At 34.2% G+C, this 15,044-nt stretch overlaps 3 protein-coding genes across 3 annotated transcripts; 1 reads left to right on the top strand and 2 right to left on the bottom strand.

The window, feature by feature from the left end:
• Positions 1-279: 279 nt before the first annotated feature.
• On the top strand, positions 280-2,389 carry LOC137728288 (ammonium transporter 2 member 5-like). The gene is made up of 3 exons (XM_068467136.2): positions 280-894; positions 1,323-1,608; positions 1,794-2,389. The coding sequence occupies exons 1-3, from the start codon at positions 280-282 to the stop codon at positions 2,345-2,347; spliced, it is 1,455 nt and encodes a 484-aa protein (XP_068323237.2). The 3' UTR covers positions 2,348-2,389.
• Positions 2,390-2,703: 314 nt separating this feature from the next.
• On the bottom strand, positions 2,704-6,144 carry LOC148690932 (replication protein A 70 kDa DNA-binding subunit B-like). The gene is made up of 8 exons (XM_088686484.1): positions 6,001-6,144; positions 5,332-5,605; positions 5,136-5,235; positions 4,914-5,038; positions 4,760-4,841; positions 4,543-4,675; positions 4,032-4,189; positions 2,704-3,912 (listed from the first exon to the last, which is right to left on the bottom strand). The coding sequence occupies exons 1-8, from the start codon at positions 6,142-6,144 to the stop codon at positions 3,441-3,443; spliced, it is 1,488 nt and encodes a 495-aa protein (XP_088542610.1). The 3' UTR covers positions 2,704-3,440.
• On the bottom strand, positions 6,144-11,165 carry LOC137727076 (uncharacterized). Its single transcript, XM_088685049.1, has 4 exons — positions 10,766-11,165; positions 9,272-10,657; positions 6,288-9,161; positions 6,144-6,148 (listed from the first exon to the last, which is right to left on the bottom strand). Exons 1-4 carry the CDS (start codon positions 11,163-11,165, stop codon positions 6,144-6,146), a joined length of 4,665 nt encoding a protein of 1,554 aa, XP_088541175.1.
• Positions 11,166-15,044: the final 3,879 nt, after the last annotated feature.

The following is a 15,044-nucleotide window of genomic DNA, read 5'->3' as shown; positions in this document are numbered from 1 at the left end:
AAATGGTTGGAATGCCCGCCAAATGTCCAAAACTACATGTAGCAGTCGGACACCTAATACACAAAAAAGGGGACACATTGTTTAGCAACAACACGATTGACACCAAAAATTGTACATCACACTGACAGCTTTTTTCGTGAGAATCAAAACCCTAATCTCTATAATAAAAGCACTGCTTAGTTGGTGCTAAATCCTCACGTTCTCTACAAACTACTCAAGCTTAAGCACCTTTTGAGTGCTTGTGTGTGACATTGTTTTGGGTTGTGATAAGGAAACAAAATGAGCAACATCACATACGCTCCTTTGCCTAGTAACCTCATACCGGATGATGCCAGTCCAGCATGGATGAACAAAGGTGACAACGCGTGGCAGCTGACAGCCGCAACTTTGGTTGGCCTCCAGAGTGTCCCGGGGCTCATAATCCTATACGGTGGCGCGGTGAAGAAGAAATGGGCTGTGAACTCGGCCTTCATGGCACTCTATGCATTTGCTTGTGTTCTTATTTGTTGGGTTGCGTGGGGATACCAAATGTCATTTGGGGATGTCCTAATCAAGGGTCTTCGGTTTTGGGGGAAACCTGACGTGGCACTTAACCAGCATTATCTCTTGGGGCAGGCATTTATGGGGAAAATACCAAATGCCACAATGGTTTATTTCCAATTTGTGTTTGCAGCAATTACTTTGATTTTAATTGCTGGGGCACTTTTGGGAAGGATGAACTTTTATGCTTGGATGTTGTTTGTGCCTCTATGGCTAACTTTTTCATACACCATTGGAGCTTTTAGTATTTGGAGCCCTAACGGGTTTCTGTCCAGGAAAGGACTCATTGATTATTCTGGTGGGTATGTGATCCATCTTTCTTCTGGTGTTGCTGGGTTCACAGCTGCCTATTGGGTAGGAAAACCCTTCTTTCTCATTCTTCTTTTTGCTCTTTCTTTTTTCCGGGGTCTTCATATATAAGTCCCTCGGAAATCTCTATCATAGTAGAAAACAATAAGCACCTTCTCGATGAAAAAGAAAAACTGGACTAAACTGTTATTGGACTCGAATATCATTGCATCGAACATTAATAGTTGACAGGCGAGGTTCTTTTCTTCTTTATGTAGTTTGATTCATTAAGTGTTTCTCACTAATATTAACAGTTACACTACGCTAGGTATCTTTTCAATTGCTAAACTTTTATGCGGAGCACATTTTGTAGCAAAATTACTTTCTCTTACCCTCTGAAGTCTCCTCTTTTCAAACATTTTTGCAATACATGTCTCAAAACCAGAAACTTCTTAAGAAGTATGATTTGATTCGGGGTCTAATTCGCAATGCAGGTTGGTCCACGTTCGAAGAAAGACAGGGCAAGTTTTCCTCCCAACAACATTCTTCTTATGTTGACTGGTGCAGGACTTCTCTGGATGGGCTGGACAGGGTTTAATGGCGGAGACCCTTACGTGGTCAGTGTTGATGCCTCCTTGGCTGTGCTGAACACTCATGTCTGCACTGCTACCAGTTTGCTCACTTGGCTCTTGCTTGACATCACTTTCTTCCGTAAACCTTCGGTCATAGGGGCAGTTCAGGGAATGATCACTGGTTTAGTTTGCATCACCCCTGCTGCTGGTAAGTTCTTTGCGTATCCGGCTCATAAATTCTCTATGCAGGACATCTTGTCTTTAAGAGGCACAACGCCATGATAAAATCTCACTTCTGCTCAATTTTCTTCGAAGTTAAGTTTTAGGTTTGGAGTATCAAATTCCGGTACCAGATACTAATAGCCACTGTTGCATTTTCAATCTCCTATATAGGTGTTGTGCAAGGCTGGGCAGCAATACTAATGGGGTTATTTTCTGGCTCAATCCCTTGGTTTACCATGATGATTGTCCACAAGAGATCTTCGCTCCTTCAGAAAGTTGACGACACAATGGCTGTCTTCCACACTCATGCCATCGCCGGCGCCCTTGGTGGAATCCTCACCGGTCTCTTTGCCCACCCGCGGCTTAGCTTCTTGTTCTATACCTCATACGGAACGTATGTTGGCCTATTCTATGGTTTCCAGATGGGAGGTCCCCACGTGCACACCGGCTTTCGTCAAGTGGGAATCCAACTGCTCGGGATCTTTTACATTGTGACACTAAATGTTGTGGTTACAAGCATTATATGTAACCTGATTCGGTTATTAGTGCCGCTACGGATGTCCGCGGAGGATATGGAGATTGGTGATGAAGCAGCTCATGGGGAAGAAGCCTATGCTGTCTGGGGACAAGGCGAAAAGCTTGACAATTCAAGGTTTGGAGGATATGATATTGAATCATCAGCTGCCAAAAGTAGAGCAGCTGCTGGACAAATTGAAATGGCTTAAAACTCATAGATTTTGACGCTACAAATTGCTCAACAGATTATTGAAAGGATAAAAGCTTTGTAATGTTGAATTCTAACTGTACTGGACAGATTTTCAGATTCTGATTTCTTACGGAAAATTTCAATAAACTTAATATCACAAGTTTCGATATAACTAGGATGAATGCCCGCGCTTTGCTGCGGGTTTTTAGATGATGAATAATATTCATAGAAAATTGATTGAAAATGCTTTAGTAATATAATTGCATTCATAAATGTAGCAAGTTAGAGAACGTATGTTTAACATGTGTAACGTTTACAAAACCACATATTTACACAATTATCTCCAAATGAAAGAAAAAGCAAGATATGGGTGAATTGATTCATAGAAAAAGTAATTTCATTTACATTGCTTATGTATTAAGTCAATATTGAGAGTCAGTACAGAATCAAAATTACTTGAATGAAAGTTTACGTTGACAATAGTTGCAAGGACGAAATATAGTGTCTTTGCATTAGAGACTGAAGTACCATGCAGTTTACACATATTTTGTTTGTTGATACAACATGACAAAATACATGTTCTGCAAGGGTTTGTATCATTCCAACAGTTGCAAAACATAATAAACATGTTTTTATGGTATGTACATTAGTTGACTTTAGTAGTCGAATCCGCAAAAAGAATATGTCCATGCTAGTGGGATGACCAAAAAATATATATGTTAGATCCTTTGCAGTAGTTCATCACGATGTCTTCCATAGTTCATTTCTTTGGCGAATGAACATCTCCAACACTGAGCAGCAAAATAGAACAAAAAACTAAGTAATTGTCCAAGTTGGCATAGATTATTGTAAACAATATGTCACTATACCTGTCTTTGATTTTCTTTGTCTGTGATCTATTTCTTAAAGCACTGATCGGACTTTTGTCTGCAGGTTCAACTTTTGGGACAACCAAGTTAGAGAATTCTGCTGAGATTCTGGTTGAATTAGTAGATAGTGGTTGGCTCCCCTCATCATGTTTGCTGTGAATACATGTCAAATTTAAAAAAGATGGAAATGAGCATTATAAAGTGCATGCATGATGTTTTTGTTTAATGAAATACCAACATTACTTAAAAAGGAAAAATTAACCTGTGAGCTTTTGAATGTTCATTTTCAACAAATAGTGTTCTTTTTACACCCTTGTTTGTTGCAGCTGATTGGATTTGTTGAGTTTGGGATTCAAGGGTAGTAAAAGGGAGAGGGGTTGTTGCATCAATAACTTGTTTTCCAATGTTCTTAGCAGGTGTACGTGGTACAATTGAACTAAGTTTTGGTTCAACTGATGTTTGTTCCTCAATTATTCCATGAACAACAAAGTCGGTGTTGCCAAACTCATTGTTTTGATTTCCAAAACGGAGCAGGAATTTTTTTGTGTTGTGAATCAATTTTTGGAGCTGTGGTGGCAAGACAGAAGAGTCATCATAGCCTTCTTCTATGACCAAAGAGTGGCAAGAAATACCCAAAAGTTTTTCAGCAGTCCTTCCAATCACTAAAAAGTTGAGTTGATTTGTGGCATCATCCACAATAAAATTGATCTTAAACCTAAATAAGAGATGAAGATGTCATGAGATGTGTTTTGCAGTTTAAAAAATTTGGAATAAAAACAAATATTGATTGCAAAGAGATGTAAACAACGTAGAAAGAAGAAATTAGGAAATTACCATGGTTCAGGCATTTTTTTCAGCAGCCCATGCTCAAAGCATTGAAAGGTTCCATTTGTATTTCTCACACTTTTGTGGCAATATGGGCACGATTTGTACCACCATCCATTGGTCAGATCGTAATCGACAATTGTTGCTTGACACATGAAACTTGTATTCTGGTATGATATAAAATTTTCAAATACAAATGACATTTTGAGAACATAATCACAAACATGATATTTGTGCCTTATAAAATGCATTTACACACAAAATATAAAGTAGAATACAAATTTTGGTCATAAAATGACATTTGGAAAATGTATATTGAATCACAAAATATAAATTGTTTATTTTTTTGTGTTGAAGCTTATAAATGAAGAAACAAACAAACAACATGACGCTTTGTATACACAACACAGTATAGACTAAGAAACAATGTGATTTCCAAATTACAATAACCAATCAATTGCAAAGTAGTTGCATAATGCAATTGACAAAATATGAGATAATTTAGTGATGGTGGATTGACCTTGTTTAATGTCGGATCAAGAAGAAGCAATTCTGCAATTGTCTTTTGTTCTGAATCAACGACAGTAGTACTTTTCCCATACTTTTCAGCAGAAGTTGGTAGAATTTCAATGGGTGTTTTGAGGTATTCAAACCTGAGTTTCAAATTTTTAGGTCCAAGAATATAGACTATAAAATTAAAAACGAAAATAAATATTAAATAAGATTTGTGCACTCACTTTTGTTCATATTCTGAAAGTAGTGGGATATCAGGATTGAAAATACAAACCGTTGAGCCTGTGGTTCCCAGAACAGGTTTTCCTATAAATAGAAAGAAAACAATTATAAATACAAAAGAAAAGCGATAACATTTAGATTTTGTTAAGATATAACCTTTATATTTCTTCACTTTGAGTGAAGTCAAAACAACGAAGACAGGAGGTGAAAGCGATTTTAATGCATCTTCTTGAAAGTTTGTTGCAGTTTCTGCCCACAGGGTAACTGTAACTTGTTCACCTCTACAATTGCAAAACGGAGTCAAAACTATTTATGTAAATTTTATATAGGTATATATGTATAAACATGTAATTATAGTTTAAGAGAAGTATGGTTTACCTAGTATTTTGAAGTTGGAGGTCTCGTTTTTTTTCAACTCTAATATTTTGCACAGTGATGTTTTCAATTGGTTGTAAAGCCATTAGACAACCAAAAACATCTACATACGATACAGTTATAAGAACCAGCTTATTAAATTAAAAACTAAGAACAATGATTTTCGAATAGCGAGAATCATCAAAATTAGATGATTTACCTGTGAGGTGTACATCTTTATCAACTCTTTGCTCAAGGTTATCAAATTCAATCAAATTAAACCAATGCATTGGTATTGCTTGATTTGGTTTCTCAACAGGGACTATGCTAGTGTTTTTGTTTAACTCAAGCATAGCATCGTGAGGGACAATTTTGCTTGACGTTCTGTTGCGGATAACACGAAATTTATCTATTTCATACACGATCCCAACTTTTAGATGCTCCAAAAAGAATTGGATGTCCCAGGGTTTCATGGTTGCCTGAATTGCATGTCCCTTTTGGATGGGAAAAACAAAATTATATCAATTAGTTTTTAAATGAGAAAAAAATGCATTAAATCACATATCAAATGATGTATAAAGCATTGTTTGTATGGCTATAGCATAGAGTAACATATGCATAAAAGCAAATCATACAAAGTAACAAAGTTACTATTTTATAGATTTGAAAATTTAAAGATTGACATTTATACAAAAATATGCATAAAATGATGTAGATTTCAAATATTTTCTCATATGCATTAAAGATTGAAATTGTAATACAAAACCAGATGGAATGTGAATAAATGAGAAGGAAAAATTGAATTAATACTAATTGTATGATAAATGCATTTCGACATATATAAATTTGTACCTATTTAATAATGAAAAAAAAAGTGTAAAGATTTAACCTCTTTGTCAACAAAGACACAGTCCAAACTTGCAGGTTGACGATCAGCTCCAATATTTTTTGTCACCCAAATTCTGCATATCCTAACTTGTAGTTTGCTTATTGGGTTGTATGGTAACAAAAGACGAATTGGCATATGCTCCATCAATCTATACAAAGTAAATTTAAAAGCAAATAAAATCTTTAAAATCATACAACACACAGATGAAACAAAGAATACATTAGAATTCAAAAAAATAGGTAAAAAGAGAAAAAGAAAAATGAATGGATAAACACAAACCAACACACCTTCATGTAAACGATTCAAAACATCTTTATAAACAATGTTCTTTGTGTATCCGTAAGGCATATCACAATCATGAGCAATCACAATTTTAAGACCCTTTTTTGAGGTGACCCTAGATAATGCAACGTAGAGTTGTCCATGAGAAAAAACTGTTTGAGATAGAAATAGCCCAACAATCTTCAAAGATTGTCCTTGACTCTTATTAATTGTCATTGCATAGCAAATTCTGAGAGGAAATTGTCTTCTTCGCAAAGTAAACGGATATTTATTTTGTGATGACTCAGTAATGATTCTTGGAATGTAAACTCTTTCACCAATGTTGCTACCCGTTATGATCTTTGCTTCCACAATTCTATCAGTTAATTGCATCACCACCAATCTTGTCCCATTACACAATCCAGAACTTTGATTTAAATTCCTAAGCAACATTACTGGCATACCGACTTTTAATGCCAGCTTGTGGTGTGGCAAACCAGGTAAGTCAAGTTGGTTCAAAAATTCTAATGGGTATAGTATATCAAGATTTTCAACATTTTCTGTTGAAGAAGACACAGAATCAAAACTCAGATATGTGCGATTTTCACCAGGCACCATAGTTAACATAAAATCATTTATCTCAGTCACTGTGTCGTTTCGCGGTGTAACAATAGCTCTTTCTTTCAAATATGACACATCATGAAAATTTCTTTGAAAATCTGTGTACACTGCTGAAACCATGTTTTCAATGGGATTGTCTTCAAAATCAATGAGAAAGTCTTTTGATATTTCAACCCAAGAATTATCTTCATCAGTTGATAATATAGAATTAGCGACACTACCGTTTCCAATTTGTAATATCCAATTAGCAAAATCAGCCAACTCTTGTTTTTCCTTTTCATTCAAACCTGTTTTTGAAAGTCTCATGTTTTCTTTGAGAAAAAAAATGGTTAAATAAGGCCAAAGATAAGAGCTTGTCAACGAAGCTTCAACAATGTCAGTCTTAGTTCCATTTGGGACAATAGGTAAAATTTGTCTAAAATCACCTCCAAAGAGAATTGGCTTTCCTCCAAATGGCAAATCATCAAAACCTGGTTTTGAACCTTTGAGAACATCACGAAGAGATCTATCTAAAGTTTCAAAACATTGTTTATGATTCATTGGTGCTTCATCCCAAACAATAAGAGCTGCATCACTAATTAATTGTGCTAGATGAGTTCCTTTTTTTATTTCACAAAGTGAACAATCTGTAATGCTAATAGGGATTTTAAATCGAGAGTGTGCAGTTCTTCCTCCAGGAAGCAAAAGGGAGGCAATTCCAGATGAAGCTACTGCCAAAACAATATGGTTTTCTGATCTAATCTTAGCTATGATAGTAGTCCACAAAAAAGTTTTACCAGTCCCACCATGTCCATGAACAAAAAACATACCAGGCTTATTATGATCAACTACCTTTATGACACTATCATAAACCATTTTTTGTTCTCTATTCAATTGTGCAACCAACTGTGAATGTTGCTCTTTCAATGATTCAGTGTCGTAGTTTAACTCCTCTCTTAAACTTCTATTCTTAAGTCTATCTATCACATCTTTGCTTGGAATTGGGAGATGATGCTTAGATAGAGAACTATTTGAAGCAACAAACAACTTTTCTAACTCATACAAAAGAGAATTTTTAAGTTCATCCTCATACTTAGACATATCTTGCAAGCCAAAAGCATTAATCATCTTTATCGAGATGTCATCACACATCATTTTCCAATGTGCCTCAAACAAAGCTGCTGGATCAGCAACATCACAAAACAAAACTAATGTAACAAACAATTGTCGCAATTGATGCGATGATGCGGTAACCATCGCTTCTAACATTGCATTGTTCCACTCCTTGTCATCTCCCAATAGGCCAAGTGAGTTGCATGCAGCCTGAAATGTGGGTTGAAGAACACCTCTAATTGTTCTTAAATCATCAAAACAAAAGCCACCTTTTTGATAATTAAGCAATAATCTCAAATAGTATAATTCACCGGCAGCAGGGTGAACATATGCAACTCTACCTAGAGATTTACCATTTTTCCTTCGACTCCACTCTTTATTGTCACTATTCCAAACATATTTTGAAGGAAATTCAACATAAGACAACTGGCGTGCATTAGGATCTTGAGTATTCATTTCAAACCATTTTGTTAACATTGTGTTTTCAAGATTAGGTTGGTTAACAACATAGTTTAAATTATCATTGTCTTTAAAGACAACATTTTGGTCAGAAGGTAGATGCACACATAATCTTTGAACAGCTGGTTCTCTAAAATGAATATGAAATTGTAACAATCTCCAAACTGCTTCATAAGGACATAAATATCTGCAATTTAGATAAGCTAGAATCTCATTAAACTCTTGATCTTCAAAAACAGCTCTAGCTCTATCAACACCCTTGGTTATATATTTGAAAAGATATTTAATAAGCATTGATTGGCAACACGATTCAATATTTATATGAGCTTGATACTTTAATAACAATTCACGATTATAAGGGACAACAAATGCATTATCAAGCTTGACTCCATTTTTAACAACAAAACAATTCTCCATTTCTCTACGCTTGTATGTGACAAAACCATCAGATTCAAAAGTAGTTTCATTTGCAAAACGTTTTGGGAATTTCTTGAAACATTTTTTTTCTTTCATGCAAGGAGATTTTTCATTTGCAAGACCGCATGGACCATGAATCATATACTGTGCAACAACATCATACCCATCTTTGTCAAATACTTCGCTAGGAATTTCAGCCGAAATGATTGAATCCACATCAGAAGGAGAATGACATTTATACCCTTTACTGACCCAAACCAAGATGTGACAATGCGGTAGACCTCTTTTTTGGAATTCAACTGTGTAAATAACTGTTTGGAGAAAAATAAGACAAAAACATGAAAACGAAGCGCCTAAGGTTTATGTTCATAAGAGAAAACAAACAAATAATCTTGAGAATTGGGAAAAGTGAATAACTAACCAGATTCAATTTTGCCAAAAGGTTTTCCTGATTTTATATACTTAATCATATGATCAAGTTTTGCTTTGAAAATTCTGGATATGATGTCTGGTCTGTCTTCAGCCTTACAACCAGGTCTTTCACGTAGATCTTCAATAATTTCTGGCCACTTAGCATTGCATGTAAAGGTGATGAATAAGTCAGGATTTCCTAAGTGACGACATATAGCCATGGCATCTTGATAATTATTTATCATATACCTAGCACTGCCAGTAAATGAAGTTGGCAAGATAATCCTCTTACCAATGTCTGAACCACTTGCATTTCCATTTTTTAATGCCTCATGAATTCCTTTAAGACGCTCAGTTCTCAAAGAACTTTGATTTGTCCTAATGAAATCAAGTCTATCTTCTTCAAGTGTGGCATATGCATCTACTAAATATTGTTGAAACAATCTGCCACCTTTTAACAGGGTGTTATCCTGTCCTGGTCTATCCTGAATTTGGTAACCTAGAAATGCTCTCATAGACACCCCACCAGTCTTGGGTTTTTTCCCCTTAAAAGCAGGATTCCAAGGAAGACCTTTGGTGTATCCATCTTCACCATATGGGAAAAGAATAGGATATTGAAGAGCCATATATTTAGGATGCAACTTTGTTATCCTTTGTAGACCAGTGGCTTTGTGTTCAATAATAATATCTCTTTCGGTGTGAAATTGACCGATATCCCCAACAATTAATCCTCCTATGCCGTCGCATGTTGGTTGATTATATTGCGCATCATGGTTGCTCACTGTGCCGTGCAAACGCAAGCGCAAAGAACTTGCTGACTGTTGATTAATTCTATCCCTTGCAAGTCTAAATAATTGAACCAACTCATTACACTCATCTAACATTTTAATGAGCTCACCAACAATTTGTTCGTCAAGTTTTGAAGATGCTTCAGAATGAGGAAAACAACTCATACGATTGTTGACTTCATTTTGAGTGTCATAAATGTAGAGTTGGGCAAATTTAGGGCTCTCGCCTTCAGGAGGCAACAAAGAACCCATTAAATGATGCACCTGACCATTAATCTTAAAAACATAAGGACCTTGACCCTTGTTTATTGATGCATCAACTTTAGCCCCCATTGAAGTGAATGCCATCATTGAATTATACAATCTAACATTTTTTTTGAAATGTGAATTTTCTTGAGAATTTGTTGGATTTAGTAGATGGTCCAAATAAGCAGGGGCAGGCTTAACAGGTGGGAATTTGACTTTTTGACTCATACAGCATGCAGTGAATTGTGGCCTTCTAGTAGAAGAAGCGTTTGTTTTTAACCGCTCTGTAGACCAAAATAAAGCGCCACAATATTGACATTGAAAATTTCTAGGGCCAAAATCAATATAATCTGGAACATCACCTATGAAGAGAAAGAGCGACAAAATCATCCCCAAAGTAGCAAGCAAAAGTTTAGTTTTTAAATAAGCCAAAAAAAATGCAAAGATAATTATATTGTAAGAGCACATACGTTTTCTTTTTTTTTGATAAGCGGCTTGACCAATCACATGTGAGCTTCTAACAGAATGACCAGCTTCAGTATCAGTGACCAATATACCACGCAAAGTGGCATCATTCGCAAGAAAAATAGGGACGGTGATTTCATGTGAAGTGCTAGCAACAGACGAAGATGAGTTGAATTCATCGCTAACAGATGTATTTTTTTTCAAAACAGATGTATATGGTTGAACAGGATTGGTTGTATTGTCATGTGATAGTAAAGAGTTTGAAACATTGTTATATTCTTGATCGTAAGAAGTTGGGACATCTTGCAAAACCACATCATCTGGATAAACATCACCATTAAAGATGCGCAAATTGGCATGCTGAATTTCAGCAACCTTCCCAGGTATTCTGAGTTTCCTAGGCATAACACTACGCAAAAAAAAAAAAAAAAAAAAACATACGAATAACTACACCTTACTCACTAATTAAATCGCCACACGTAAAAAAGGGTGCATTAAAAACACAAATGCACCCAAAATATAATCGCATAAGTAAAATTCTACTTAAATTTGACTAACACCAGATATAAAGAGCATTTAATTTTAGCAATTTTGTCAAAGATTGTAAAGCTTTTAGGCACAAAATAGCAAAATCGAAGAAAGCACATATAAATTATGTCAAGACCCTAAACATTTCTCCACATCTACCAAAATTAAGAATTTTTTAATTCTCTAAAACGAAAACAAAGAAAGTAAATAAGATCAAAGTTTAATTTGAAAACCAATTCATATGTAAAAAGTGAGAAACCTAACCAGTTTGTAGTTGCAAAAGGAATCACTGGCAAGTGTGAGGAATTAATTGCAAAAACCTGGATAATAGAAAGATAAACAGCCAAACAAAACTACAACTGTAAGGACATACACGACACAATGAAATAAACAAAAAGAAAAACAACTCTAGGTAAACAATAGATCAACCAGCCAATAAACATAAACAATATAAAAATAAAGGTAAATTAAAGTTGAAGGAAAACATGAATTATTTCTAAATAATGTGATTATCTTTGTTATATAGTAAATGGAATATGAACATGAATTATATGAAGTCGCAAAATTAGGGAACAATTGGATTAAGGTAGAAATGATTTATTTATTTAATTTTTTTCGTTAAAGGCAGAAATAAAATAATGAGAACTAAAAAAGTGTGTAAATGAGTAGTAATAGCACTTAATTATTAAACTGATAAGGGAGTTCATTGTTTACATCATTACACTTATACATCAACCATCCTTACATATTCACAATTCAAAAAACCACTTCATTATTTACATCGTTATACTTATCAGACAACAAAAAAGGTTCACACAACCTTTTTCAAAATTGAGAATCTAGCTGATCCCTACATATTTTTTAAAATCCAGAAAACCACCACAGTGGAGATGAACCAAAGAAGGAGCATCCCAATCTTCTTCGGACGTTTAAACTTGCAAATCCAATTGTACAACCCAAAACAGTTTTTTTGAACATTTTCTTTTGGTGGATTACTACGATTTGCAGGTGAATACATAGTGTGGACGACCAACTTGTTTCGATTGACACCTTTTCCATAAACACGTAAACCCATTCTTGTTTTTTCAATTTTTTGTGCTCTTGATGTGCTAGGTCCTGGAGCAGTCTCCGAATAAAACAATTTTGTCCCTCGAAGCTGTTCTTCTTTTCGAGCTTTTACCAATCTTCTTAAATCTTTTACCAAAACCCCTCCTAGAATTTGTTGTTCTTTTCGATCGATCTCTTTCACCATTTTTTTTTTCTCTGAATCAAAAATTAAATATAATGTCAATAAATGTTTTTCAAAAGATAAAATTTTGTAGATTTGAGCAACATTGTTTAAATTCTTAAAAATCTGAAACAACAAAGAAAATACATCAATTATTTTTTTATAAGTAAAGAACACATGAATAGAAATATTTATAAATCTGTTTGAATAACCAATTTGTGTTTGTTATAACATTACCTATACTCATTTTATTAAGTATGTAAATTACGAAAAAAAAATTTCTGAATAATTTGTAGTTGGTTAAGAAAGACCAGTTATCAATAGCAATTATTGAAGCACTTAAAGGAGAATGAGTCCCTTTCGTTCTCTCATTCATCCCTAGGGTTGTCATGTATGTCAAATTAGGCATCAGGAATAAGGCCAGTTTTTTTAGATTTTACGATGGTCAAAGCCAAAGTTGAAGAAACGCAACGTATGCAACGGCTAAAATATTTATGCAATGACATTTGTTTTTATTACCATGCATGTGAGCTATTATGCATATGAGAAAAAATTCGATTAATAATAGAGTCGATATATAGCATAATTAGAAAAAGAGTTTATGGACTATTGTCCTCCGCGTAGAAGAATTGAGAAATAAAGATTATCCATGGGCTTGGTTTTTGTTCTTTTATTTTTGTTCATATGTTTATAAAACATTGGAAAAATTAGAAAAAGCATCAAAATACACAACAAACATCATAAAAAATTTGAGGATATAGCAAAATTTGAGGATATTGTTCCAGGGAGAATTGACATCAAGTTTAACTACATTATTTAATTCAAATGGAATCTAAAAGCAGCATAAATATGAAGGGTAAAAAACTAATAGGAAAAGTCACATTTCAGCAGCAGTTAATAGCAGAAATCAGGGCTTTGTAGGAGCGACCAAAACATTTTTAGCAAAAAGATACCAAAAACTATAATGACCAACATATTTACATACATGTGAAAATTTATTTATAATCACATTTACAATGATTAACATATTTACAATAAATTACATACACGTAGGTATCCAAGTGTCCATATCATGGTCACTGGATTTTGGTGCGCAGTTCAGAGATCTCTATTGGTTTGAGTTAAAGAGTTCAATGCACACACTGTAAACTCTGACAAATTTGAGGGCTGTTATCTATCGGCGACTCATTATCAAGCTGTGCACGCACAAATTCTTCACATCCAGAAAAGCACAAATTCTTGTACTTCCATAAACATTTGCAACTCAATATAAAACAATTGAAAAACTTTAATAAAAAATGAACCATAAACACAAAAATAATTCGGCGACCAAAAACCTCTTAAAAACCGAGTTTGGAAGCATAAACAGAAATAGCAACTAAATTGAATCGCTTTATAACAACTTCCGAAGAACAAAATCATCACCAAGATTCAGTTTAATTAGTTTTCTCACCATATCCTTATATATGCAGTTTATATAATGAGACAATCATCTTCCAAAACCATTTTACAATCAATATAACTTTAGTGTTATAAAAAAATTCTTGTATTTCTAAAAACACAAATTCTTCACATCCAGAAAAGCACAAATTCTTGTACTTCCATAAACATTCGCAACTCAATATAAAACAATTGAAAAACTTTAATTAAAAATGAACCATAAACACAAAAATAATTTGGCGACCAAAACCCTCTTAAAAACCGAGTTTGGAAGCATAAACAGAAATAGCAACTAAATTGAATCGCTTTATAACAACTTCCGAAGAACAAAATCATCACCAAGATTCAGTTTAATTAGTTTTCTCACCATATCCTTATATATGCAGTTTATATAATGAGACAATCATCTTCCAAAACCATTTTACAATCAATATAACTTTAGTGCTAAAAAAAAAATCTTGTATTTCTAAAAACATCCGTAAGTCCACCAATGTGTTATTTAGTTCCTCCCCTAGAACCAAAGAGGTGTTTTCTAGAGAGCTAAAATACATGGAATCTCCATCCAGTAATAAAAATAGAGAACATCACATACGCAACAGAAGTCGAACACAAATCCCACATTTCACAACCAAATTATCATATTTGTTTGAAACATTAAATTGTAAGAACTAAAAATAATAATAACAGTACCTTAAACTGAATGTTCAGGTGAGAACTTCCTGCTTTCCAACCTGCAACAAACGATAGCAATTAAAACCCACGAATCCACAATCAGATAAAAACAATTTTCCAAGAAAAAGAAAACCAAAATTGGCATACAAAAGAGCATTAGATCTATAACCTGGAAAACAAAAAGAAAAAAAAAAGCCATACAAAAAACCCCAAAAAAAAAAAAAAAAAAATTAATGGACCTTAAGACAGAGAACAAATAGGCAGACAGAGAGATGAATGTGCAAAATGAGAGAAAGGAAAACTAAACCAAGATTGGTACACAAAAGAGCATTAGATGTATAACCTGGAAAACAAAAAGAAAAAAAAAAAAGCCATACAAAAAACCCCAAAAAAAAAAAAAAAAATTAATGGACCTT

Source organism: Pyrus communis, chromosome 15, assembly GCF_041283825.1.
Source record: "Pyrus communis isolate YQ-2024b chromosome 15, ASM4128382v1, whole genome shotgun sequence".
Lineage (NCBI taxonomy): Eukaryota > Viridiplantae > Streptophyta > Magnoliopsida > Rosales > Rosaceae > Pyrus > Pyrus communis.
The sequence above is the reverse complement of the archived record's forward strand: the minus strand, read 5'-3'. Positions and strand labels throughout refer to the sequence as shown.

Bases quoted from the DNA above. Each gene is read 5' to 3' on its own strand.
- LOC137728288 (XM_068467136.2), top strand. From the start codon at position 280: ATGAGCAACATCACATACGCTCCTTTGCCTAGTAACCTCATACCGGAT. The intron at 895-1,322 runs GTAGGAAAACCC...TTCGCAATGCAG, and splicing joins GGTTCACAGCTGCCTATTGG to GTTGGTCCACGTTCGAAGAA. The intron at 1,609-1,793 runs GTAAGTTCTTTG...TCTCCTATATAG, and splicing joins TTGCATCACCCCTGCTGCTG to GTGTTGTGCAAGGCTGGGCA.
- LOC148690932 (XM_088686484.1), bottom strand. From the start codon at position 6,144: ATGGAGCATATGCCAATTCGTCTTTTGTTACCATACAACCCAATAAGC. The intron at 5,039-5,135 runs GTAAACCATACT...TTGCAATTGTAG, and splicing joins CTCCAACTTCAAAATACTAG to AGGTGAACAAGTTACAGTTA. The intron at 4,190-4,542 runs GTCAATCCACCA...ATATCATACCAG, and splicing joins TTGATCCGACATTAAACAAG to AATACAAGTTTCATGTGTCA.
- LOC137727076 (XM_088685049.1), bottom strand. From the start codon at position 11,165: ATGCCTAGGAAACTCAGAATACCTGGGAAGGTTGCTGAAATTCAGCAT. The intron at 10,658-10,765 runs GTATGTGCTCTT...TTCTCTTCATAG, and splicing joins TTATCAAAAAAAAAGAAAAC to GTGATGTTCCAGATTATATT. The intron at 9,162-9,271 runs GTTAGTTATTCA...TTCTCCAAACAG, and splicing joins TTTTGGCAAAATTGAATCTG to TTATTTACACAGTTGAATTC.